General features: G+C 49.1%; 1 protein-coding gene across 3 annotated transcripts in view; it reads right to left on the reverse strand.

Moving 5' to 3' along the window:
• Positions 1–1,979: 1,979 nt before the first annotated feature.
• The window catches only part of PPP1R16B (protein phosphatase 1 regulatory subunit 16B), a 101,473-nt gene continuing 76,141 nt past the window's right edge, over positions 1,980–27,311 (reverse strand). The window contains exons 4-12 of one of the 3 annotated variants that reach the window (XM_036827155.1): positions 23,813–23,958; positions 20,560–20,663; positions 18,737–18,861; positions 14,614–14,739; positions 13,999–14,074; positions 13,193–13,322; positions 12,926–13,094; positions 9,980–10,015; positions 1,980–6,707 (exon numbers count right to left, since the gene is read on the reverse strand). In XM_036827155.1, coding sequence (XP_036683050.1) covers positions 6,198–6,707; positions 9,980–10,015; positions 12,926–13,094; positions 13,193–13,322; positions 13,999–14,074; positions 14,614–14,739; positions 18,737–18,861; positions 20,560–20,663; positions 23,813–23,958 — 1,422 coding nt within the window. In that variant the 3' untranslated portion in view covers positions 1,980–6,197. The remainder of the gene's footprint in view (positions 6,708–9,979; positions 10,016–12,925; positions 13,095–13,192; positions 13,323–13,998; positions 14,075–14,613; positions 14,740–18,736; positions 18,862–20,559; positions 20,664–23,812; positions 23,959–27,311) is intronic. The other 2 variants (XM_036827156.1, XM_036827157.1) reach the window with 2 other exon arrangements.

The following is a 27,311-nucleotide window of genomic DNA, read 5'->3' on the forward strand; positions in this document are numbered from 1 at the left end:
TAGTTCCACATGCTCCCACCACATCTTCCTACCTGTCTGCATCTCTGCCCACATACTGGGCCTTCCGTTGCTATGGATGAACTGTGTGTGAGCCTATCTAACGCCAGTCCTTCCATTTGGGCAGTAGTTGCCAATCCCCCTACTACTAACCTATGTCTCTCCAGCAATTCCCTCCTCTTTCCTGGATCATCAATTTCCCTGCTTTACTGGTTCATTCCTATCAGCATACAAACATGCTGTAATATTTTTCATCCTGCAAACAACACTCTCATGACCCTACATCCCTCTAGAGCTTCCTCCCCATTTCTGTCACTTTTATAGCATAAAGCCTCAAACAAGTTGTCTATACTTGCCATCTCCAGCCTTCCTCCCATTCTGTCTTGAATCCTGTCCAATCAATCAGGCTGATTCCTACACTGGCCAACCAAAACCTCTTGTCAAGATCATCGTGAGGGACCTCCCTAGCAGTCCAGTGGTTAAGACTTTGCCTTCCAATGCAGGGGTTGCAGGTTTGACCCCTGGTCGGGGAGCTAGGAACCCACATGCCTCGTGGCCAAAAAGCCAAAACATAAAAAACAGAAGCAGTATTATAACAAGTTCAATAAAGACTTTAAAAATGGTCCACATCAAAAAAAAAATCTTAAAAAAATAAAAATATTGTCATGAGCTCCACGGTGTTAAATCTAATAGCCAATTTTCAGGCCTCATTTTCTTTGTGTAAATGAGAAGACATATATACAACTGTAAAGTGCTTCGTAAATGTGGGACGTTACCATTATCATGTATCAATATACTTTTTTAAAGTAAATTTATTTATTTTATTTATTTTATTTTTGGCTGCGTTGGGTCTTCGTTGCTGCGCGTGGGCTTTCTCTAGTTGCGGTGAGTAGGGGCTACTCTTTGTTGCGGTGCGCGGGCTTGTCATTGCAGTGGCTTCTCTTGTTGCAGAGCACGGGCTGTAGGCACACGGGCTTCAGTAACTGTGGCATGTGGGCTCCGTAGTTGTGGCTCGCGGGCTCTAGAGCACAGGCTCAGTAGTTGTGGCGCACGGGCTTAGCTGCTCCGTGGCGTGTGGGATCTTCCCGGACCAGGGCTCGAACCTGTGTCCCCTGCATTGGCAGGCGGATTCTTAAGCACTGCGCCACCAGGGAAGTCCTCAATATACTTTTTTAAGTGGATGAATGTCCGCTGCTACAAAGATACTTCTGTTCTTCCCCTCTCTCCCCATACCCAGCCTGTTTATGAAATTTTTCAAGCCCAAGTGTGGAGATTTCTGTGTGTCCCTGCTCTGGCAGCCAGCATCCAGAAGGGTCCGAGACAGCATCCTTTTTCATCCTCTTCCAAGACACCAACAAACTTCTGTATGTGATGAAAACAATGACCACTGTCTGGGGCTGTGCAACCATAGAGTTTGTCAATCTCCCTATTGCCTAAGGTCAGAAGTGAGAATAACCACGGTCTCACCTGCTGAATTGTTGTAATAATGTGAAGTAGTATGTAGTATTTTGCTTCCCCACTATAAACTGTATGAGGAGAAGGACTGGGGTGGAGTGGGGAGAAGAGGATAGGACAGGTCAGTGCACTCCAAGAAGAGAACAGAAGAGAAGGGCAGCCCTGTTACATATAAATGTGTCATCAGACAACCATTTGAAAGTGTGGGGGAAAATGTTATATGAGCTATTATAGGGCTCCATGTTAATTTCAAAAGAAGCATTTGACAGAGTGAAGCTCATTTTCAACCACCCTTCTTTTCTTGACTTCATCAGCTTTCACCTTCTTGCAGTCTAGAAAGATACCTCTCTGTATCTGAGCCCTCAGAGCTCCCTCTGATTCAGGGGCCAACTGGGAGAGCCCTCTGTGGTGGGATCAGGGACCTGGAACCCTCCCCTGCCCTTTATCCCGGGCACTACCGTTTTATGAATTCAAATCATTAGGGTTCAAGCAAGCTCCTAGCAATGACCACAGCCACACTAAACAGGTGTTATTAAAAGGAATTTAATAATCTTAATTAAAAACTCTTAACAGCGAATTCTGTCACAGGCCTTGGCAGCTGGAAGCAACTCCAGGGGTGCGCCCCTCCGGGATGTGGTCGAGTCACAGTCTCGAACACGGGGCTCACCACTGCCGCATGGCGTGGTGCTACCTGGAAGTTACTTCAATACAATATCAAAGATCCACAAGGATTTTTTTTAAAAAAAGTTTTAAATATATTAGACTCTCTTGATTGCCATTTTTACACAAAGCTGCTGATACAGTATACAGAGTTTTAACTTTTTTTTTTCACATAAAATACATTTTTCTTAAATGTTCTCTGTACATCAGTGGCTTCTGGTCTGGTGAATTATTGCGGAGGGCTGTGGGTCTGCAGACTTTTCCTGGTTGCACAGAGCCAGGCCCCGCACTGTGGCACTTGCAATGCCCATGGGAAGCAGGCCCTCCGGCCAACTGGCTAACAAGAGACTGTCAAGGAAAGCTTCTAGCAGAGGCGGTCACTTCTGCGGAGTCACCCACTGACCACATGACTCTTTGCTCTTATGTGCCCTGGGGGAGGGGAGGCTGTCCCCAGGCCACAATAGCAAGAGTTAAATACAGTCCTTCTGGGCATCCTGTAAGGAGCGCCCTTCTGGAAAGTGTCCCAGTATTCTGCTCTGGGAAAGCAAGTGGGAGGGAGAACTCAAGATCAAAAGATATCTGACACCAACAACCAAAATGGTCTCATGTTATTACAAGGCCAGCAAACTGGTGGGTAGGACAGGGGACACAGCTTTGTTAACTTTTCTAAGCCTATTGAAATTGATCAAACAGTACAGAGCAGTTTCACCAATGCTGCATATTTGATGGAGAATTACATCCTGAAGTCTTCAGAAGACCTGGGCTTAGGGTGCACTCAACTTCCTGGAGCTACTCTCAGGCCAGAAACTCACTCTCTGGTGATAGCCACCAATTTTCAGTTGTTTGGGGCATAAGGTGGGAGCAAGGGCGAGAGCTCACAGGGAGCCATGTGGCACATGCTTTAGAAGTAGCCTCCTTTAATCTGCCAGGAACTGCCACCAGACCTGGGTCTAAGTGGGAGCTGGGCATCTGGTCGACCTTGCCAGCTTTCTCCCTGCTCCTTGATCCACACCTGCCAGGAATAGAGGCAGACTCCTGAGGAAAGTTTTCGATATTAAAGGAGAAGCTCCTTTTCCTCCCAATATCCGTTGGTGGGGCAGGAGGACTAGGTAATAAATGAGCAAAAATGAGGAAGAGACGATGAGCTTAAGAACCTGAGATGCGTTTGGCAACAAATTCCAGACTCCTTGTTCTTCTAGACACTGACTTCAAACTGGTATTATACAGTGGCTGAAAGATGCTGGCCTAAAGGCAGTTATCCTTGAAAGTCCCAGGTGGACTTGGGATGGTATCTGCCTGGAACCCAAGATCCAGCATCTCCATTTAGGGGCATCCCGGGGTGGCGATGTCAGCAGCTTCCCAGCTAAAGGAATTCATACTCTAGGGATTCTAGGAGCGGAAAAGCAAAGGGTTGCTGGACTAGGACGCAGCCTTTCTGTCTCAGGTGAATTGAATGGGGCTGCTGGTGCTCATGGTCCTCAAAGGATGGAAATGCAAAGAGCGATCTCCTCACTCCCTCATTCCTCCTTCATCCCCGGAACCTAATATAGTGCCTGGTGAGTCACAGCTACTCAATACACTACATGAGTGAATAAATGAACGACCTTGGCCCCAGCTTGTCCCTCGACACCGAGGAGACCCACAGGGAAAGTTCCCCCGGGTACTTGAAGGGAATGGTTTAATCCCTGACTGAAAACATGAGCTAAAGCCCAAGAGTCTGCAGTTGGCTCCTGTTAGGGGACCAGCTGGGATCCCCAGCCTTCTGGGTGGGAGAGGAATGGCCCAGGAGGCAGGAAGCAAAGGAGGAAGGAGGGAATAGCCAGAAGGGCTCAGAGCGGGCAATAAATACCTTCAGTCTCTGGCCCCCGAGCAAACAGATCTGAAAACTTAACACAGCTCTCTCCTAGGAGCGTGTGTCTTCCCTCAGCACCTCCCAGCTCGCAGCTCAAGTCGGCTCAAGAGGAATTTCAGTGTCAGTCTGATCTGAACACTATTTTAAAGCCTAAAAGGTATGTGTGTTTTGCATCATCCCTGCCCTGCTCCAGCCATAGGATGAGATGATGGAGAGTCAGCCCCAGACCCCAGGGATGTGGCAGGCGTCACGCACACGACCTGCCTTTCCACCCTGGCCTGGATCTGTCCTGGAGCTGGGGTGGGAGTGGCCTGGTGCTGTGACTCTCCCTGCATCCAGGAGCACTGTTCTCTGACCCAGCTGCCCTGCTCCTGGTAAAGCATCAGCAAGGCCCTTGGGATCCAGCTCTGCCTCTGGGCTATGGGAGCCGTGGCGGCCACAGTGGAGGACTGGGACAGACAGGCGACCTCATTACTAGGACTGTAGCACAAGGGGGCTCCTCCAGCTCCAGCCTCTGGCCCAGAGTCTCTCGGTGAGAATTTCTCATAAGCTCAGAAAGAAAAGGGTTAAAGGAAACCCAGATTTGTCCCCCAAATTCCAGAATCTGGACCTCAGGGGCCCCTTCAGAGCTCTAAAGAGGTAGTTTGAGACAAGTAAAGGGTGCACAGAGCAGGAAACCAACCTGCAGTTAGTTAGTTATACCAGAAGGTTTTGGCTGAGCCCGTGGACAGCGCCCAACTCATGGGCAACAGTTTCAAAGGGGCTCATGAGAGAATGCAGTGGAGAGATGGCAGGCAGCCTGTCCCTCCCCAGCATCAGAAAGATTGGGGCTATGAAATAGTAGAGCTGGGGCAAGACCCAACTCCAGCCCCACCACCGCTCTCCTGAATGCAGTGCAGGGTGTTGGACCATGTGCACCTTGGATTTTCAGCCTTGGGCTGTCACCACTCTGGCAGGAGCAGGATGGGAGCCCCCGAGCCAGACAGGAACTCACAAGGGCCAACTGGCAAACCCGTCTCACCAAGCATTCCAGAAAAAGCAAAGCTGGGCTGGGAGTGCTGAGCATTCACTCTGGGAGAGGCAGGGGCCCCAGCAGCACCCCCACTGCTCACTCTGATGGCTTAGTCTGAGGAGGGCCGGCTGAGACAGGGTGGACTGAAATCAGCCTAATATTCACAAAGGTTGGCCAGGGCGCTGGGCTCTGTCATGGTTACCAGAGACGTCTGCAGAAATTAACAACATGAACTCGCCTCTCTCCCTGGAAAAGCCCTTCCAACTGAAGTTTCTCGCTTAGCTTCATTTGTCCAACACCAGTCAGTAAAACCTAGTGATCTTGATACTGTTCAGGAAAGAAAGCTAATTCAGTGGACCCCCTTCCCAACCTGGAGCTTTGTAGCCTAAAAGAATTCTTTTATCAAATGCACTTTTGGAAACGCTACCTTTGTTCTCTCTCCCCTCCATTTTTTTGATGCTTCCATCCAAGAGCAAAATATGATTTGGATTATTCCAGGATTGGAATAGCCAGGTTTTCCATCTCGGCCCCTGGGCACTCACACAGCTGGCATTTGGCACAAGCAAGGCTGTGGGGAGCAGGCCTACGCCCATCTCATCCACGCCATGTGGGTGCATAGCTCCCTCTGGACGCAGAGAGGACCTCCTGCTCCTGCCGGATGTGGATGACGATACCAAACCCTGGTAGGGCTCTGGGCAGGATGACAGGTATCAGCTTAGCAGGCCTCCTCCCCTGCTAAAGCCATGTTGGCAGTGGCGACAAAACTCTGAGTCTTAACTTTAATCCTCTTGGGAAGAGCCCACAAATTCTCAGTCCCACCTGCTTCCCATGAGCCCAGCTGTGTCATCCCTACACATGTTGATTGTGTGTGCGTGTGTGTGTGTGTATTGATATGTCACATGTGAGTACTGGTCCAGAGAAGCCTTTACCAACAACAGAACTGGAATCCCAGCCCGCCCTCCCGAAATCTGACAGCAGGATGAGTCAGGAAGCCACTATGGGCCTTGTTTTTTGATGGCAGACAATGCGGCAAGAAGCAGAACGGTGGGAAGTGGTGGTGCTATGGGCAGCTGGCTGAGAGGTGAGGTTAGCCTTCCTCTGGAAAGCAGAGCCCACCTCCCCCCAGCTGCCCTCGGAAGCCTCCCCAGCCAGGGCTGCTGGGCTGGCCTGGATTCCAGGGACCCTCTCCCCAAAGCATCCCTCTCCTCCATCCCTCAGGGTCTAGGAGATGCGGCAGCAGCCGTGGACCTTCTCCTCCATCTCCTCCATGGGGGCCTTGAACTTCAAGAGTGGGGGGTCTCCACTGGTGACTGTGTAATACACCGAGGTCCCATTGCTGCTGTACGGGGAAGTTCTGCCTCCGATCAAGGGGGCCTTGCCTTCACTGCTGCCCTCACCCGTCCTGGCCATGCCGCTACCCAGATGGGTGCTCAGGAAGGGGTGGCTGAGCAGCTTGGCTGCGGCCCGTTGCCGCTTCAGCTCCAGAAGCGTCTGGGGGCTCTGTTCCTTGTAGCCACTCCAGGGCGGGGTGGCATCGGCCATGCCAGGGTTGCCATAGGCCATGTTGTAGTCCGGCACCTCATGCACTTTCCAGACGTCCCCGTTGGACAGCGCATACTGGTAGGTGCTGACCGGAGCCCGGAGACCGTTCTCAACAGGCACGTCCATTTCACTTCGTGGGATCTTGGTAGGAAACTCGGAGAGCAGCACGGGCTTCTCCAGCCTGGGGTTCTTGAGGGTGAGAAGGACAACGTTACCAGCTGGCTGGAAGATCTGAACCCATACCCCACTTGCGCCTCTGCTGAAAGCATGATTGTTTGGGCCTGTCCTCATCCGTTTTCCCTACCTGGGTAATAAGACCTCTATTTTCCTTTGGGGAACTCACCAATCTATGGGTTTTGATAGAGTTGACCAACTCCCATCTTTGCTCCCGGCGAAAGACCATGACCCCAGGCCTGGCCAATCAATAAACTCACTACAGGAATTGGTTCAGAGGTGGGTTCCCAGTTACATAAGCCAATGCATCTCTTTTTTGTATAAGTCGATTTTAGTTGGGTTTTTGGTCACTTGTAATCCTTCCTCTTATCCCCTGGTAGATCTCCACTACAAATGGAAGAGGCTCTTACCCAGAGATCTTTTATACCCAGAAATCCCTGGGTAATAAGGGCTTTAAAAGTAGCTGCAGCCTAGAAACTATGACTAAAAGGTAGATTCATCTGACAGTGACAAAAATATAAAGCATAGCAAAAATCACAAAGTCAAAAGACACATGAAAAACTAGAAATATATTTACAACCTATAAGAGAGAAAAGGGACTAATTTCCAAATGTATAAAGAGCTCTTAAAAGTCCATTTGAAAAAGCCCAACTACCCAACAGAAAACACAGGCAAAGGACATTAATATGCAGATCACAGCAAAATGTAGATCTATATAGCATATAAATATAGGAAAAATATTCAATCTCACAAATAGTTAATGACATAAAAATTTAAACAACAAAATATCATTTTTACCCAGCACATTGACAAATTTAAAAAATATATTTATTTATTATTTATTTTTGGCTGCGTTGGGTCTTAGTTGCAGTATGCGGGCTCAGTAGTTGTGGCGTGCGGGCTTAGTTGCCCGGATCCTGACCAGGGATCGAACCTCTGTCCCCTGCATTGGAAGGTGGATTCTTAACCACTGGACCATCATGGAAGTCCCAACAAATTTTTTTTTTTTGGTTGGCGGGGAAGTGCACTGAGTGGCTTGTGGAATCTCAGTTCCCTGACCAGGGATCAAACCCGGGCCTTCGGCAGTGAAAGCGCAGAGTCCTAACCACTGGACTGCCAGAGAATTCCCGACAAATATTTTTAAAGTTTGTTATTATTCAGTGCTTGCAAGGGTGTGCAAAGTACACAGGAGTGTCAACTGCCACAACTTCTTTGGAGGACAATGTCACACCATCCACCAAAAAAAAATTTTTTTTTGTTTTAAGAAAAATATATACTTTGCACAAGCAAGCCCATTTCTAGGACTTTGCTTCACAGATAGATTCCCTCAGGGGAGCATGGAAACCATCATTAGGCAGGTGGGAAATTATGGCAAGTACTTGTATTAGACTGTTCTGGAGCTGGTAGGAAAAAATGAAGGAAGTCTCTATGTGCTGACTTGTGATTCCAAGAATCTGATTTCTTGGAAAGATCTCCAAGAAATATATAATTAGATTAAAATATGGTAAGGAGAGGGACGCTTCCCATAGAAAGTTTCCATTTATGTGTGTGTTTCTTCTGTTTATTCAGTGGCTTCTTCTGAACTATGCAGGCAAACTGATGACATACGCGGGATGGGGGGATGCAGATTCTTGATGGTCTAAATCAGTGCTTCTCATACTTTCATGTGCATATGAGTCACCTGGGGCTTTTGTTAAAATGTATATTCTGATTCACTAGGTCTGGGTTGGGACCCAAATTTCCGCATTTCTAACAAGTTCCTGCAAATAATTTGAGTAGCAGGGATGGAAGACACTCGTTCTCAGCCTTGAGTGCATATTGGAATCATCTCGGAGATTTTAAACACTTATACAATGCCGATCTGAAAAGCAACATACTGTGTGATTCAATCAACATACTGTATGATTTTGGAAAAGGCAAAACTTTGGAGACGGTAAAAAGATCAGTGATTGCCTGGGGTTGGGAAGGGATGAATAGGGACCATCAGGGATTTTTAGGGCAATGAAAATATTCTGTATGACACTTTAATAATGGACACATGACATTATATATTTGTTAAAATCCATAGAACGTACAACCAGAAAAGTGAACCCTAATGGAAACTATGGACTTTAGTTAATATAATGTATCAATACTGGCTCATCAATGATAACGTGTATACTACACTAAAGCAAGAGGTTAATAATAGTGGAAACAGGGGGGCATGATAACGAGGGTATATTGGAACTGTCTGTACTTCCCACTTATTTTTCTTATTCTTTTTTTGGCTGCATCGCAGCGTGTGGGATCTTAGTTACCCGACCAGGAATCAAACCCATACCCCTGCAGTGGAAGCGTGGAGTCTTAACCATTGGACCACCAAGGAAGTCCCCCCCACTTATTTTTCTGTAAATCTAAAACTACTCAAAAAATAAATAAATACATAAAGTCCATTCATTAAATGGATAAATAGGGACTTCCCTGGTGGCGCAGTGGTTAAGAATCCGCCTGCCAATGCAGGGGACAAGCGTTCAATCTCTGGTTCAGGAAGATCCCACGTGCCAGGGAGCAACTAAGCCCGTGCGCCACAGCTACTGAGCCTGCGCTCTAGAGCCCGCGAGCCACAACTACTGAGCCCGCGTGCCACAACTACTGAAGCCCGTGCACTCATGCTCCACAACAAGAGAAGCCACCGCAATGAGAAGCCCACGCACCGCAGCCAAGAGTAGCCCCCGCTTGCCGCCACTAGAGAAAGCCTGCGCGCAACAATGAAGACCCAATGCAACCAAAGATAAATAGATTAATTAATTAATTAATTAATTAATACAATGCCTGAGTCCCAAGCCTGGAGATTCTGATTTAATCAGTTGGGACTGCAGCCTGGACATCAGGTTTTTTAAAAACAAATACAAAACACCACCCCAAGGTGATTTTCTTGTACAGTTAAGATTGTGAACCACTGGTTGAAGAGACGGGGTTGTCTTATCACTGCTGTGCCTGCTATCAGTGAATCAGCTCTGCCAAAACTATGTACCCAAGCCAGCCCTGGGGGTTAACAGCACAGAGCCTTGGCAGCAACCTGACTTGGGAGTCAGGCTGAGAAAATACACCCTTAGATCAGTGGTTCTCAAATTCGTGCATGCATCATAATCCTCTGGAGGGCTGGTTAAAACACAGAGTGCTGGGCCCCAGCCCCAGGGATTATGATTTCGTACATCTGGGGTGGGGCCTGAGAATGTGCATTTCTAACAAGTTCCCAGGTGACACTGACACTGCTGGTCCAGGGACCACACTTTGAGAATCCCTACCTTATAGACTATCACGTCCTTGACAGCACCTAAGACCTTGAAAGGTAGTAGGAACAAAAAAGGAAGGAGCTTTGAGCTTTGTAGCTGTATCCTGTGATCTCCTTGTTCCCTCTGGGGCTGGGACAGGGACCCTGGACCCTGACAGTTTCCCTGGGACAGGACTTCTGAGCACCTGGGAGAGGACTGCCTGCTTCTGGCTATGCCATCTCTGTACCCTCTCTTCTCCTCCCCGGTCTGAAACCCCAGCCCCTGAGGCCAAGTGGCCCATCTAATTGCCTTCACTCAACCCCAAACAAACCGGAGCCTTGATGAGGAATCCCCAGAAATTAACAACAACAACAACAAACTCAGGCTTAACTCAGGCTGGTCTCCAGCATCCATATCCCCCCACCTTATTCCCTACAGGGCTAATGGTTAATGAAACTCTACATCAATGAGCACTTCTGAGAGAATCCTGGGGCCTGTGAGATCTAAATAAACACAAGGAAAGAAGCAGGTGTGGAGAAGGAGGGGCGGTTGCTTCCCTGAGGGTTTCTTTAAGAATCTCAGTCTCTCCTAGGAATCAATAAGGAAAAGATAAACAACCCATCAAAAAAGGGCTAAAGAACAGATGAAGCACAAAGTGATAACCAGTTGGCCAATAAGCACAAGAAAAGATTCAACATCATCCACCATCAGGGAAAAACAAATTAAAAATTTGAGCTACACAGCAACCCCACCAGGATGGCTCACACGAAAAGAACTCACTATACCAACAGTAGGCAAGAAAGGCGCATTCACTGCTGAAGGGAGAGCAGACAGGTACAACTGCTTTGGAAAACTGCTTGGCAGGATCTATGAAAGGTACATATAGCCTACTCCGTGACTCATACCGCATTCCTGGGTAAATACCCTACAGAAAACAGTGCTTGTGTCCACCAAAAGACACATACAAGGATGTTTGGAGCAGCTTTATTCAAAATAGCCCTAGCTGGAAACAACCCAAATGTCCACCAACGGACGAATGGGCACATAAATTGTAGAATATGTAAATAACAGAATTTACGGAGCAATGAAAAAGAATGAACTGCTGCTGAATGCCACCACGCGGTGGAATCTCGGAGACACAAAAAAACCAAACACAAAGGACCATAGACTGCCTGGGTCCATTCATATGCAGATGCAGCTGCAAAACTAATCTTTAGTGCTCCAAGTTAAATAGTGGCTACCTTTGGGGCGGGAGAAGTCCTTGGAAAAGGGAACATGGGAGCCTTCTGGGACGACAAAAATGCTCTATACTTTCATCGGAAGGTATGCGTTTGTAAGTTTATTGAAAAATTCATTTAAGAGTTGTGTACTTTACACAAGTTACACATCAATCACAAAGAAAAAATAATTAAAGCATAGCTGGGAGGCATTTGAAATGTGATTCGATTTTGATCTACAACTCTTTTCTCTCCCAACCCCCAAGCTTAGGGAAGAGGGAAGACAAAAGCTCCACGTGTGCCGGCTCCATCCCAGCCAGTGCTTTGATGGGGATTCTCTTGAGTAGGTGCCTTCTCTCCAGCTGGCAAGACAAGCCCTCATGTGACCTCCCTGTTCACGCAGGGAAGCAGCGTCCCACTGAGACGTTTTGCATCCCTCCAAAGCAACACTTGCTAGAAATGTTTTCAGCCGCTCATCGTGTAATGGAAGAACCACAAAGGCAGACCCCTACTGGTATGGTCAGCCTCTTCCTTCTTGTCCCCAGCAATTCTGCTCTGGTCCCAAACCTGCTCACTCCTCGCAGCAAGGCTGCAGCCATGCATGGACCTGAGTGTATCGGTACTGAGTCGAACAGTGTCCCCTCAAAACTCATACCCACCCCACATCTCTGAGTGTAACCTTATTTGGAAGTAGGGTCTTTGCAGGTGTAATCAGTTAAATTAAGATGAGGTCACATTGGATGAGACCTAGAGGGGTGGGATAGGGAGGGTGGGAGGGAGACGCAAGAGGGAGGAGATATGGGGATATATGTATATGTATAGCTGATTCACTTTGTTATACAGCAGAAACTAACACAACATTGTAAAGCAATTATACTCCAATAAAGATGTTAGGGAAAAAAAAAAAAAAGATGAGGTCATACTGGATGAGGGTGGGCCCTAATCCAATGACTGGTATCTTTCTAAGAGAAAACAGAGATACACACACATATACAAGGAAGGCCATGTGAAGACAGAGGCAGTGACTGGAGGCCTGCTAGCAAAAAGCCAAGGAATGCCTGAGCCGTCAAAAGCTAGGAGAGAGGCGTGGAACAGATTTCCCTTCTGAGACCCCAGAAGGAGCCAACCCTGTTGACACCTTTATTTTTAGACTTCTGGCCTCCAGAACTGGGAGAGAATACATTTCTGTTGCTTCAAGCCACCAAGTTTGCAGTAGTTCGTTACAGCAGCTCTCAGAAACTAATACAGCATCCTCTTAGGAAAGTGGTTTAATGCCCAGACCATTGGCTCCTCCTGGAGCCGGCTTCCTAGACGTCCTGCCAGCCCCTTACTATTTTTCAAAAATTTTCTTCCAACCTGATGTCTCAACACAATTCTCAACATCTTGTTATGTTTCCCCCGAAGAAGTTGTAGTGCCCTCTCTCCCAGGGTGGCTGCCTTACCAAAGCTCTCTTCTGGGAAGCCCAGAACTAAAGCTCTCTTCTGCTGGAGCCCAAGCAGGCACATGGTGATCCCTCACTCCCTGGCAATTATGAGTCCCTACTGTGTGCAAGTCTCCCAGCTCTGACACGAACACACCCTACGCTTGCACCATTAACCACGGTAGCTGCCCACATCAGACAGGATCCAGCTGGTTTAAGGGCACTGGCCAGCTGACCTCCCTCTGAAGGCTCTGAGATGAAGAAGCAACACCAGGCTGGGGCCCTGTCCCCCTCCCATGGCAGCGACCAAGACGGGGGCCGGGCAGGAGGCAGGCACTCACCGGGTCCTTATTCTCTTGGTCTGTCCTGGTCTCCCTGATGTCCCCATTGTAGGTGGAGGTCCGCTGATCCTCGGCTGCGCTCCTCTGCTGCCATAGTATGGCCTCTCCCTCATACTCCTTCCTGTACAGGTTGGTTCTGTCCGACAGGCTGGCTCGACGCACCACCTTCCTAAGGGGAGTTGGGGGGGGGGGATGCTGAGAGGTTGCATCCAGGCGCCATGGGTGGGAGCATCCTCGGGCGCCCCAGCTGCCCTGCCCCTGACTCACCCGCGGCTGCCCGCACTGGATGTCCTCCTGCTCAAGGATGACTTGTGCCTCAGCTGCGACTTCATGATCACGTCGTGCTTGTGTTTCAGCTCCAACAGCAGTACCTTGAACTCTTCCTCTTCACACAGGTCTGAAGGGGCAAAGGAGCCCATGGTGGGGGATAGTGCAGGGGGCTGTGGCCCCTGAGGGCCCTCCAGACCAGAGGAGCTGCCACGCCAACCCACTGAAAACTCCCAGCATCTTTTGGGACATGGGAGGAGGGGAGAAAACAGTGCCAGCCTTATTTCCTGGGCTACGACTCAATCCTTAGAGGAGTGTAAGAAGAGGAAACTCACGTCCCATGTACAGTCCCAATTCCCAGTTATGACTGAAGGATTCAGACACCTCTGATAGCTTCCAAGAGGAGTCATTAATTCTCCACAAAAAGTATCAAGAGAAACAAGCAGGTACCCCATGTAGCCCAAGCAAGAACTTATGAAAAGATACTGAAATCATACATCCCTACCCACTCAATCCACTTCATCCTTTAATTCAGCCATCTACCTATTCGCTGAAGCAGTCATCCATCCATAGACTCATCCTCTAACCACCCACCCTCTTATTCATTCATACATACATTCATCCACTTATCCATCCATCCATCCATCCATCCCTCAATCTACCACCCATTAATTCATTCATTCATCCAACTATCCATCCACACACCAACCCACCATCTATCCAACCATATATTTAACCATTTATCCTCTATTCATCAAAAAATCGATGAATGCTTATGTATGCACCAAGTGTTGCCCTGAACTTACCTATTGGCATCTCATCCATGGACGTCCTAGCACTGAGACTGGCCCCATGGGACACCAATAGCTCTGCCATCTGCATCTGAAACACAGGAAGAAGCCCAGGTTGCCCCCTGCCCAGGGCTCAGAAAGCCTAGGAGGTGGAAAGAGTGTTCAAAGCTTCTTAGGATGTGATCCAAAGAATGGCGGGGCAAAGTTGACTCCCAGGGAAGGCTCTGCCCCCTAAAGCCAGGAATCCCGGCAAATGCAATTGGCTTGACACCTCCTCCAGCATGTCTGGGCCATACAAAGGGACAGAAGAAGGAGTCAGCTATAACTCCAGAGCTGTCAGGTGTTTAAAGAGGAATGGTGAAAGTCACACAGATTTCTATCTGGGAAACAAATGGAGAAACTATTCAAGGCAGAAATGTGGGGAATTTTCTAGCAAATTGGATTGTCGTCTTGTTAGGAAACAACTCGTCAATCATTTTTGCAAACTCCCTAGGTCTTTTTATATCCCACATACTAGCCGTAGCCAACACCCTAAGTGGGTCTTGTGTTGTTTTGAACCAACTTCCAGCCCAAAGGACAGCAGGTTGACCCTGTGCTGGCCTCCTTCACAGCCCTGTGGGTGACAACTACCTGTCCCCAGAAGGCGGCCGCGTGCAGGGGTTCCCAGCCATCCCAGTCCTTCACATCCACGCGCACCCCGTGGTCCAGGAGGAGCTCGGCTGCCCGCAGGTATCCATTGGCTCCAGCTATGTGCAGCTGAAGGAGAGGAAAGACGTGAGCATTCCCCATGGGGCTGGTCCCTCATTTGGAGGCAGGAGAGCCCGTTCCCTGACCCAAGTCCCAGATCATACTTGGGGCCAGCAGAATGGAATAGAATGAGGTGGAAATACCAGCCACAGAGCATTAGTAAGTCTGCAACATGGAACTAGAAGGTAAGGCAGACAGGCAAGCCTTTCTCCCCTGTCTTCAAGCCCTATAGTTAAGGCAACAGAATTTACTGAGTCCCTACTCTGCATTGAGCTCTGTAGAAGGGGACTCAGAGGTCCAATAGGGTGGTTTTAAAGTATGTCTACAAATTCTTTGACACATCTCTCTTTAAAAGATGAAGCTTAGGGAATTCCCTGTGGTCCAGTGGTTAGGACTCTGCGCTTTCACTGCCAAGGGCCTGGGTTCAATCCCTGGTCGGGGAACTAAGATCCCGCAAGCCATGCAGTGCAGCCAAAAATAAAATTTTAAAAATTAAAAAAAAAAAAAAAGATGAAGCTTAATGCCTCCCTTCTTGAATGTGGGCCAGAACAAGTGACTCACTTCTAACAAATAGGATGTGGTGAAGTGGTGGTGTGTGATTTCTGAGGTTATAAAAGTCATTGCTGCTTCCACCTTAGGCTCTCTTGCATCAGTCACTCTAGAGGGAGGCAGCCATCATGTTGTGAGGACCCTTAAGCAGCCCTAAGGAGAGAGCCTAAGAGATGAGAAACTGAGGCCTTCTGACGACAGCCAATGCTAACTTGCAGCCATGTGAGTGCACCATTTTGGAAGTGAGTCCTCCAGCCCCGGTCAAGCCTTCAGATGACTGCAGCCCTGGTTGACATCTTGACTGTAACCTCATGAGAGACTCCATGCCAGGGCCACCCAACTAAGCTGCTCCCAGTTCCCTGACCTACAGAAACGATGTGAGATAATAAATATTTATTGTTGTTTTGAGATGCTACATGTTGTGTTAGTATGTTATGCAGCAATAGATACCCAATACATCCAATAAGGGAAAGCTCATGTTGAGGCCCCATCTCTCCTACCTGGCACCATTTAAGGTCTCTGGTGATAGATACCACCTTGCAGACCTCAGTTGTCCTCTTGCCCAATCTCCCAGAAAACACATAAAGTACTTAGCACGTAACAAACCCTCAGTAAGTGATGAACATCCTTAGAGAGCCATAAGTGATGACAAGATGCACTGTGGGAATGGATGGAGGAGCGAGAAGGAGACGAGGCAAAGAGAAACCAAATGCCCAGCCAAGGTGGGAGACAGGTGAGAGCCCAAGGAGGCCAGCAGAAGCCAGGCTGGGAGGAAATCAGAGTGCTCTCCAGGGGGGCCAAGGTCTGGGGCAACAGAGCCCCAGCCAGTGGGATGGGGAAAGCATGGCCTTCAGAACAGAGCCCTGATGGCCAGATGCTGCATCATCCTGGGGTCAGGGTGCTGCAAGGTTCTGGCAAATGGAGGTTTTCCTTTATTTTTTAATTTGTAGAAAAAACTCAGGGTGTGATCTGGTAGAGGCACACGTGAAAGTTGGTATCATTATCTGATTTATAAATATCTGCTGCTTGCCAGTGGTTGAGAATGACACACAGCTGGCCAGCCAGACATTACAAGCTGTGGGGTCACATACATGGCTAGGAATAAAAAGGTATGACTGGGAGAGCAATATTGGTGGTTTTTTGTTTTATTAAAGTACAGTTGATTTACAATGCTTCAGGTGTACAGCAAAGTCATTCAATTATACATACATATATATATATATATATATATATATATATATTCTTTTTCAGATTCTTCTCCATTATAGGTTATTACAAGATATTGAATATAGTTCCCTGTGCTATACAGTAGATCCTTGTTGTTTATCTATTTTATATACAGTAGAGTGATAATGTTAATAATAATAATGCGTTAATCATTAGCATCTATTGAGAGTTTACAGACTCTGTGCTGAGCGCCTACATGCAGAATCTCATTTAGTCCTCCCAACAATGCTTAAGGAAGGTACTATTCATCTCCCCACTCTACTGGGAAGACCTGAGACCTAGTATGTGCCCGGCCCATGTGGGTGAGCCACTATGAGGCTAGCCCAAGCGGAGCAGACCCCTGTATCTAGAGGGCTGAGCCACAGACCCAGAGGAGCTCCAGCTATGGTGGGCAACTCCCTGATACAGCCTGGCCATGATTTCATACAGCGTTCATGCAGCAGTGTTCAATCCAACTACCTGACTCTATCCTTGAGTTCTGGGCTGAGCAGGTGATCTGAGCAGGGACCTTGTTCATAGAAAAGGGCATGAGGTACATAAACCTAAAGATAGAACTACCATATGATACAGCAATTCCACTGCTGGGTATATATCTAAAGAAAATGAAAACACTAATTTGAAAAGATCCATGCACTCCAGTGTTCATAGCAGCATTATTTACAATTGCCAAGATATGGAAGCAACCTAAGTGTCCATCAAAGATGAATGAATAAAGAAGGTGTGGTATATAGAGACAATGGAATATTACTCAGCCATAAAAAAGAATGAAATTCTGCCATTTGCAGCAACGTGGATGGACCTAGAGGGTATTATGCTTAAGTGACATAAGTCAGACAGAGAAAGACAAATATGTTATCACTTATATGTGGAATCTAAAAAATAAAACAAATGAATGTATGTAACAAAACAGAAACAGACTCACAGATATAGAGAGGGACGGGGGAGGGGCAAGATGGGGTAGAGGACTGGGAGATACAAACTATTATGTATAAAATAAATAAGCAACAAAGATATATTGTACAATACAGGGAATATTGGCTATTGTTTTCTCAGAACTTTAAATGGAGTATAATCTATAAAAATATTGAATCACTATGTTATACGCCCAAAACTAATATAATATTGTAAATCAACTATAAAATAAATAAATAATTAATTAATTTTAAAATTAAAAAAACTTTAATTAAAAAAAAAAGAAAAGGGCATGAGGCAGAGGGTAGGGCTCAGGAACAGGTAGGAGAAGCCCAGTTGTCACACCTGGGCCACCAGGTCAGGCCTGAGGGATGGTGAGGGAACTTGGTACTGCTGAGCTCTACCTGGTGAGCTGAAGATTCTGAAAGCCCTGAGTGCTCACAATCACACAGACCACAAGCCTAGGGCAGGGTCCAGCCATGGGCACGGTTGGGGGTGGTGGGGTGGGCTTCCAAGGCCATGCTCCAATTTTCAGTTTAGAGGCTGCAGAAGCAGGCCTTCCGCAATACTGAGCTGTATCATGCTATGAAAGCCTATGAAGAAAGATCAAGAAGGTTTCCCAAGTCACTGACACTTGAGCTGAAAGGGTGAGTGGAGCTAACGAGGCAGATTAGAGAGAGAGAGAAGCTTCCATTGTTCTCCATCTCCAGGGTCTAGTACCGCATGCGGCATAGAGGACGTGGATGGGTGGGCGAACCGATGGACGGATGGGTGAACCAGTGATGAATGGGTGCCTGGGGGTGTCTGGGCTCTGAAGTCAGGGAACCCAGAGGAGAGGCTGTTGCAGTAACATCAGGGACAGCCAACGAGGCAAAGCACTGGAGTGGGAGAGGGGACACTAAGGCAGGGGAATGAACAGGGCAAAGCAAGATGGCCTGGGTGAACAGATGAACATGGCACCAGTCCTTAAGCGGGAGACATCACAGGAGGAGGCGGAAATAATGAACTCAGGATGGACACCTGGAGCTTGAGGTAAAGGAGAAACTTAGAGACAGAAGAGGCGAATGGCAGAGCCAAGCCTCCCACCCAGGGCTCCCGACTCCCAGCCCCAGCTTCTCAAAGCGGCTGAGCCCCGCTCTACTAACTTCCCACATTCCAGGGGCACCCCTGGCCCCAAGAGGTGGGGGAGGTCCAAAGCCATGGAGAGGCCCCAACTGTATAGGCTTGGCCTCCACCGGCACTGGCCCAGTTCAGTTCTAGCTGGTCTGGGTTCTGGTCCTGACCCCCCAGCCCAATCCAGCCTGGCCCCTCTCCTCACCAGTGTGGCACCCTGGGCATCTATCCAGTCAAGGTCCTGGCCGGCTGCAATCATACAGTGAATGTCCGAAATCATCTGCTGCTCAGGAGCTGCCCGCTTCTCATTGATTTTCTCTTGGGTGATGCCTGCAGTGAGGAAGGGGGGATTGAGTCAGCATTCCCAGGCAGAGAACCCCAGGGGGAGGGGAGGGGGGGCAGATTGGGGAGGCATGGCTCCTGTCCCCCAGGGTCTGCCAGTCAAGGGGGTAGATAGATATGCTCAGAGATCATTTCTCCCAGGCCCAGTGAATACAAACACCACGTGCTGGGCCACAAACAAGGTCCATTCCTGCCTGGTACCCAGTCGGCATTGTAGTGATATTGATTACTGTTACACACACAGTTCTTCTACCCCTACCATCCACCTACCTGCCTCCAACTGCTCAAATACCTGGCTCCATCTCATCCTTTAGGTCCAGCCTGGACCACCTCCTCAGCTGGCCTCCCCTGACCACTCTATTTGACCAGGTCTCTGTTAATTTCTTCTATTTTGTCTACAGCTGTGTTTGCAGCACCAGGCACGATGCTCAATGAATCTTTATTACGGCAATGACTGAATTACTGAACATATAACTTCTGAATGGAGAGCTGAATAAATGTGTCCCTCGAGATTGAGGGACACAGAAGCACATTTTCAAGCCTGAATCTCTGGCTAAAAATTTAAGTGTTACTAGCAGCTGCTAATGGTATTTAAGGAGAGAGTGATTTACTCTGAAAAAAAGGTCCATGAGATCAAGCGTTCTTGGATAGAATTCAGGGGAGGTCTATAAACTTGAAAGGAGAAAAAGAATGACCTGTTTATTTTCATTAACGTTTAAATGAAATGTAGCATTTCCTTCCATTAGAACGTACGCCAAATTCACAGTAGAATTGGCAGTGCCTGTGACTTTGTCACCAACAGAAACTGTAGCTGTTTTCATATCATGTTATCTTATTGTTTCATGAATCAATAACGTTTCTATTTCACACATTTAAAAATATTTCGGAAGCTCTACTTTAATAGAAGTGGTTTCCTTTATAATCCTATGGCTTTGATAACTGCATTTAAAAATATTATTCTGAGAAGGGTCCATAGATTCACCAGACTGGCACAAAAATTGTTAGGAAGTTCTGCAGGTGAACAAGGAAAGTGCCAGGGCCAGGGAATGGGCAGGCCAAAAGGGCAGTTCCCGCAGCCATCTGGGAGGAAACACAAGCGCAGAGCCCGCGCAGGACTTTGGACTGCAGTCCAGGGTCTGGATTTGAGATTTATTTCTAAAGAGGAGGTCCTTCAGGGGTACGCACTGGGGTGGCAGGTGTGGGCAGATCTCTCTGATTGCTGCGTTCATTTCCTCTCTGAAGCTCACTTGTCAGCTGAGAACAGCCCACATCTTGTTTATCTAGGGTCCCTGGCAGCCCGCGTGGTGCCTGGCACAGAGCAGGCAGCCGCGAATGTTCTTGACTTTGTATTATTTTTCCCAAATGGGAATATATCTTTATTGTGAATGTTTATGGAATTGAAATCGTCACAGCTGACGAAGAGACCCGGCCAGCTGAGGCCACCCGTGTGTGTGGTTGACACAGATGAGAGCAACGCCCCCCTTGTGCACAGCACGTTTTCCAGGGTTGTTCTGTGTCCGCATCTTGCCCGTCACACGGGGAACAACCATCGTGGGACCCCATCCCAGTTCCTGAGCACTGAGCAGGCGGTGGGCACATTGCTAGGTAACTCGTTCACCTGCACTGATGTGAGAGAGCCGCAGCCCCGCACTAAGCCCACTTCACGGCAGGCGGCCCCGCCCTTACCCTGGTACGCCATGCACGTCTCGATGACATCCAGGGTGGGCTCATCCTCGCAGAGGTCATAGGGCATGTTCCCATCAGAGTTGACGGCAAGCAAGTCGGCCCCACTGCAGAGAGAGGGCCAGGGTGAGGGCCAGGTATGTGCGCAGAGGGTTGGTCTGCTGCCTCTACCATCCAGCCTCTCACTCCCACCCCACTATGCACCCCAACATCCACAGCCCGACTGCAATGCAGCCCAGCGAGGATAGCATCTCCAGGATCTCAGGGGCCCCAGGTGGGAAGGGGCCAAAATCCCAGGAGAGCTGTGCCAGCAGACTTCCCCCAGCTTCCCACTCTGTTGAACCAGTAGGCGGGCACTTGGGCACAGATGTCAAATAGAAAATACAACATTAATGGCGGCAGCACTGCTTCCCAGGCATCTGCTTAGAGCCAGGCTTGATCTAAGCCCTTTACACTCATCATTTGATATAATCCTCATAATAGTCGTCTTGGTTCAGTATTATTGGCCCCATCTCACGCAAGGGAAACAAAGACTCAGACAGGTTCAGTCACTTGTCTGAGGTCACACAGCCAGGACGTGGGAGGGTCAAGACTCAAACCTGGCCCAACTCTTTTCACTTCTCCTTGTCCTAGTTCAGTCTTGGACCAAGTGCAGAAGTACCCTCAGCTATCCCCCATCTCCTCCTCTAAGTCCCTGCCCAAAAGGCTGACCAGGGTAGGGACAGGACAGAGCCTTGGGGCTCCATGGCAGAATCTGCCTTTTGGGCCACTGGTTCCTACGTGCATGGTTCTGGGATGCCCTGCGGCAGCATCACCCGGGCACCGCTGAAATAAAATGCAGCTTCCTGGGCTCCACTCTGGACCTCCTGAAACAGAGTCTCTCGGGGGTGTGGTGGGTGGAGTTGAGGATTACGTATTTTAAACCCATGATTCTGGTACACATCGGTGCTGGGGACCCACTGTGCCAGGCTGGCACCACCCCATTCTCCTCTCGCACCATCCCAGATTGGACTGTGGCCACCTGATGCTCCGGCAGACTTAACCACACCCAGGCTCTCATCGGAGGTGTGGGCATGGGCCACCTGCCAGTCCTTTGGCCTAACAGCCCCCCACTGTGACCTCTCTGAGCTCCTGTGTGCCCTTGGGTAAGCTAATCCACCTCTCTGAGCCAGGGCAGCATCTCTATCCCCCCAGTAGCCACCTGATGGGCCCTGGCTGCTCTGCTGAGACCTCTGCCAAAGGTCTCCTGCCCTCGGCCACTATTCCTGAATCCCTGCACTCAGATGCTCTCCTGGGACCCCAGCCCATGGGTCTCTCTCCGTCTTGGCTCTGGTACTGAAATCACCTGATTTCCTGTGTGGTTCCTCAGGACTTTAGCTTCCCTGAGTGCTCAGTGCCCAGCACAGGGCTTGGCCCAGCTTGAGTGCCCTCCAATCATTAGATGAATTCAATTAAATACGCTTGAAATTGAATGGTGCCTTTCCTGTGTGTTTATAGAAACTAAGCAGACTAGAAGGAATTTCAGCATGGGAGAAGACTCTCAGAGCTCTATAGAGGGAAATGGCCTTATTCCTGGGAAAGGCATTGTTACATGGTGTCCCCCAAAGCACGTTCTGCCCCAAAGAAATGCAGGTGGACATGATTTGGGGGGCAGGGGCAGAGCCAAGGAAGTATGCTTGCTTTTTTTTTTTTATAGCAAGCAAAACAACAATGGCAACAACAGGGCTTCCCTGGTGGCGCAGTGGTTGAGAATCTGCCTGCCAATGCAGGGGACACGGGTTCGAGCCCTGGTCTGGGAGGATCCCACATGCCGCGGAGCAGCTGGGCTCATGAGCCACAACTACTGAGCCTGCGCGTCTGGAGCCTGTGCTCCGCAACAAGAGAGGCCGCTACAGTGAGAGGCCTGCGCACCGTGATGAAGAGTGGCCTCCGCTCGCCACAACTAGAGAAAGCCCACGCACAGAAACGAAGACCCAACACAGCCAAAAATAAATAAATAAATAAAATTAAAAAAAAAAAATGGCAACAACACATAAGCATGGAGGAGATGAATTCAGACTCATGGGGACAGACAGAGAAAAAGAGATTGAAAAAAGAAAATGATACCCTGATACAAAGACAGACGAAGACACTACAAGAAAACTACAGACTGATATCCCTTATGAACACTGATGCAAAAGTCCTCAAGAAAATACTAGCAGGGACTTCCCAGGTGGTGCAGTGGTTAAGAATCTGCCTGCCAATGTAGGGGACACAGTTTCGTTCCCTGGTCCAGGAAGATCCTACATGCCTCGGAGCAACTAAGCCTGCTAGCCACAACTACTGAGCCTGCGTGCCACAACTACTGAGCCCATGTCCTGCAATTACTGAAGCCCGCGCGCCTAGAGCCCATGCTCCGCAACAAGAGAAGCCACTGCAATGAGAAGCCCGTGCACCGCAACGAAGAGTAGCCCCCGCTCGCCGCAACTAGAGAAAGCCTGCACGCAGCAATGAAGACCCAACACAGCCAAAAAAACCCCAAAAAAACAAAAAAACAGCAAACCAAATTCAGCAGCCTATTGGAAGGATTATACACTGTGACCAAACGGGATGTATGCCTGTAACACAAGGATGGTGAAATTTTTTTAAAAATAAATTTATTTATTTATTTTTGGCTGCATTGGGTCTTCGTTGCTGCACACAGGCTTTCTCTAGTTGCAGCGAGCAGGGGCTATTCTTCGTTGCGGTGCGCAGGCTTCTCACTGCGGTGGCTTCTCTTGTTGAGGAGCACAGGCTCTAGGCGTGCAGGCTCAGTAGTTGTGGCCCACGGGCTTAGTTGCTCCGTGGCATGTGGGATCTTCCCGGACTAGGGCTCGAACCCGTGTCCCCTGAATTGGCAGGAGGATTCTTAACCACGGCACCACCAGGGAAGTCCCAAGGATGGTAAATTTTATGTTAGGTGTATTTTACCCAATAATATCGGGAGAAAGAAAGAGAATGAAAGGAGAGAGAGAGAATTAAGAGAGACACAGTGGAAAAGACAGAGTGAGACCAAGGAGGAAAGAGACAGAGATGGAGAGAAAACGAGAGAGAAAGACACAGGGACGGAAAGGAAATGTGGTGAGAAAGAGAAAGAGTGGCAGACACCAAACGAGACAGAAAAAAAAAAAAAGAGAGAGAGGAGATGAAAGTAAAAAAAAAAAAAAAAAAAAAATAGAACTTGGAAAAAACCAAAGGCAGAGGGAAGGCTGTTCTTGGGGGAGAGAGGGGCACGTACTACTGAACGAGGATTTTCACCAGGTTGATGTGGCCGCAGGTGGCCGCGGCATGCAGGGGCGTCCACAGCTCGTTGTCCTTGGCGTTCACATTGGCACCGTGGGAAAGGAGCAACTTGACAATTTCCTCAAAGTTGTCAATGCAGCACTGCAAGGTGGACACAGGCAGGGTCAGCTCCCGGCAGGGCCCTGGGTCGTGACGAGGGCACACGAAGTTCCCCCCACGAGAGGCCACAAGAAGGACAGCAGAGTCAAGCTGCCTGAGTTTGAATCCAGCTCCATTACGTACATGCTGTGTGATCTTGGGCAAGTCACTTAACCTTTCTGAGCCTGTTTCCTTGTAAGTTAAAAATATACAAGATAAAAATATAAAGACAATCTAAAAATAAAGTCGGCTATAAGATGTTTTGCAAATGTGGGTGGAATGGGATGAAATTTGGAATGAGGCTTTAAAACCTTTTCTTTTTAATTTCAGAAGGCTTCCTTCCAACAAAACTGTATGGAAAACTCTTAGATAACCAATCAATTCAAGCAGGGCTGCTCGGGCTGAAGCAGGGGCATGTGCTGGTTGGGTGGGGATGGGGGTGATGGGGGAGATCCCCCTTGACAGCAGTGACCTCCTAGATCACAGTTTGGAATCTCTGACTTAGGAATTTCTGACCCAGAAGCTAGTTCTTGGGAAAGTCCCAAGTGACCAAGCCTCGCCCCCAAAAACCAAGCACTGTGTGAGGCTCTAAGGGGCCCTAATACAGTCCCTGCGAGGAGACAGCCGTGTCTGTGCTCCTGCTTGTCCACACGTGGGGCAGCCCCAGGGAGAAGGCAGCCCCCAGAGAGATGCAGGGCTCCAACGGCCATTGGAGCTCCCAAACTCCAGGGACGGAGGGTGAAAGATTCCAAGGGGACAGAGGGGCCTCAAGCCAGGGCCATGAGCAGCGAAAAGTGAGGACAGAGGAAGTAGAAGACAGGAAACCGCTTTACAGACTACAGGATGCATCCCAGGTGACCTCTGGAGAAGCCAGCAGGGGACAAAGTGTTCAGCACTGCCCATCCAGGGAAGCGCTTACCCCTCGGTGCAGTGGGAGATGTTGCAGAGTTATACTCAGAGGAGCAGAACAGTCAAGCTTGTTTTTTTTAAAAAATCCCTCCTCTGGCTGCATGTGGAGAAGAGATTGCGATCACAAGCTTTGCAGGGGAGAAGAGGCATGGTGAGGAGCTATGTTGAAATCACCCATTTAAGAGATGATGGTGGTCCAACCTACAGAAGTGACCGTAGGCCTGTGGAGGAGTGACTGGATGCCAACAGAAGGAGCGGGGGCACCTGTGGGAGCCCACAGCCCCAGGTGGGTGTGGGGATGGGGATGAGGATGGGGCGGCACCACAGCCTCCACCCCCATTCTCAGCAGAACCAGGGGTCAGTGCCAGAGGGACAGATGGGAAAGAAGCAGACATTTGCACAGATGGTGCCAAGGACCCAGGTTCTCTTTCTGCACCAGCCGATCTGGGGTTGGCTGGCTCTGGGGGCACCTCTCCGGACAGCAGGGGCATGTGTGACCCAGTGGAGCTGGGTGCTGCCTCAGGTAGTCGGGAGAACCATGCAGTGACACAGCACCGCCGGCAGAGGGCACCAAAGGCACCAGAGTGAGGCAGCGGGGAAAGGCGAGGGTCCCCAGGCTGTCACCGGGAGATGGGTTCGGGATGGCCCGGTCCCTAGGCGGAGAAGCAGCCCAGCCCCTGGGATCGGGGAACAGGAGGGCCAGAGATCCCACCCTGAGGGCTGCAGAAAACATGAGGATGGGCGGGGCGGTGGGTGGGCGGGGGGATTATGCACCCAGAATTGTAGTCGTGTGAAAAGGATGCCCATGGGCTGGGCCAGTCTGTACCTGAGCAAGGGCTGGGTTGGGACCCGGATGCAGGAGTGCAATGGGGGCTGGTACGTGATGGAGTGGGCCGGCCTCCTCTCCTGCATTCCACAAGGTGGGCAATGACACCTGGCATTGGATGACTCCTCCCACCCCGTCACTTCCCACGTCCAATCTATCACCAGGTGTGGATTCCATCTCCTGCATCGCTGTCCCCATCCCCACGGCCTTGGCTGAGGCTTCATCACCTCTCTCTGCCTCCCTGTCACTCTCCTTCCACACACCTCAGCCAGAGAGAGCTTCTTTGTTAATCCAGCCACGTTGCTCTCAGTTTACAAACCTCTGAAAGGCTCCCTGTTGCCAAGAGCAGAAAATCCACAGAAAGCTCTTCTTACTGTGCTCCTTCGTTGTATTGGAACAATAGTGACAATAATGATGACACCAATAACAACAGCCCCAGCAAGAGCAGTAATAATATGTCACATTGTCAATAATAAGAGCTAATGCTTTTTGCGGAGTTACTAGGGCCACGCATCTTGCTAGCCATGCATTGCCTCATTTGATCCTCAGAACAACACTTCCAGAGCTCCATAGCCATGTGGGGCTAGAGGCTACCGTACCGGGCAGTGTCGATACACAGAACATTCCATCACCATAAAGGTTCTATTGGACAGTGCTGCCCTGAACTCAGTTTCCTGAGCTGTAAAATGGGGATAATAATATTTCAAAGACTTGCTGTGATGATCAAACCACACTTCACATAAGTGAAGTGGCTTTGCCGAGAAGTGAACATGTGACAAATTCTAATAATAATAATAACTAATATTTACCCAGTGTCAAGTGATGCTTATAGGGTTTTTATGTGTATTTATTTAATCCTCACAACAACCCAACGAGATGGATACTTGTTGTTCCTCTTTTACAGATGAGGAAAGTGAGGCACACAGAGCTTAAGTAACTTGCCCAAGGTCACACAGCTAGAATTTGTGGATGCATGAAGCCCTGCGGGACAGAAAGAGAAGCCAAGAGGACACATGGGGAGCCCCTGGGCTGATGGCTGAGGGTGGAGACTTGTCCCCAGGGCTTATGGGTAGGAGGCTGGCCAGTCTCTTCTGCCCTCAGAGGGAGATGGAGAGGCTCTCCCCAGCCCAGGGTTCCAGTAGCCTGGCCTCCCAGCCACCAGGCTGCATTCAAGTCCACCTGATCAAAAACTTGGTCCAGAGCACAGGGAGGTTCAGTGAGTTCACTCGTTAACTCAGCACACACATATTGAGCACCTACTGTATGCCAGCATGGGGCGCAAGACTGGGATACACCGATGAGAAAGAGACATGGGCTCTGCTCTTGTGCAGCGCAGAGTCTGGGTAACGGGAGACCAGCATTAAATAGTCACGCTAATGGATGAAATGACAAAGGGATGCTCAGAAGAAAGGATATGGATATAACGGCAGAGCTCTCAGGCTCTTGCTGAGCACACACCCGAGCGCTGGGTGAAGTGCGATGGGGAGCAGTACCTTGTGTGTGCAAGGGACCGAAAAGTCAAGTGGCTGGAGGCCAGGCAGCCAGAAAACACGGTGGGCTCAGCAGGGGCACAGGGGAGTTCCTTACCCCCAGCGTCATGGAAAGACACCAGAGCACTTTG

This window comes from Balaenoptera musculus, chromosome 15, assembly GCF_009873245.2.
Source record: "Balaenoptera musculus isolate JJ_BM4_2016_0621 chromosome 15, mBalMus1.pri.v3, whole genome shotgun sequence".
Classification (NCBI taxonomy): Eukaryota; Metazoa; Chordata; class Mammalia; order Artiodactyla; family Balaenopteridae; genus Balaenoptera; species Balaenoptera musculus.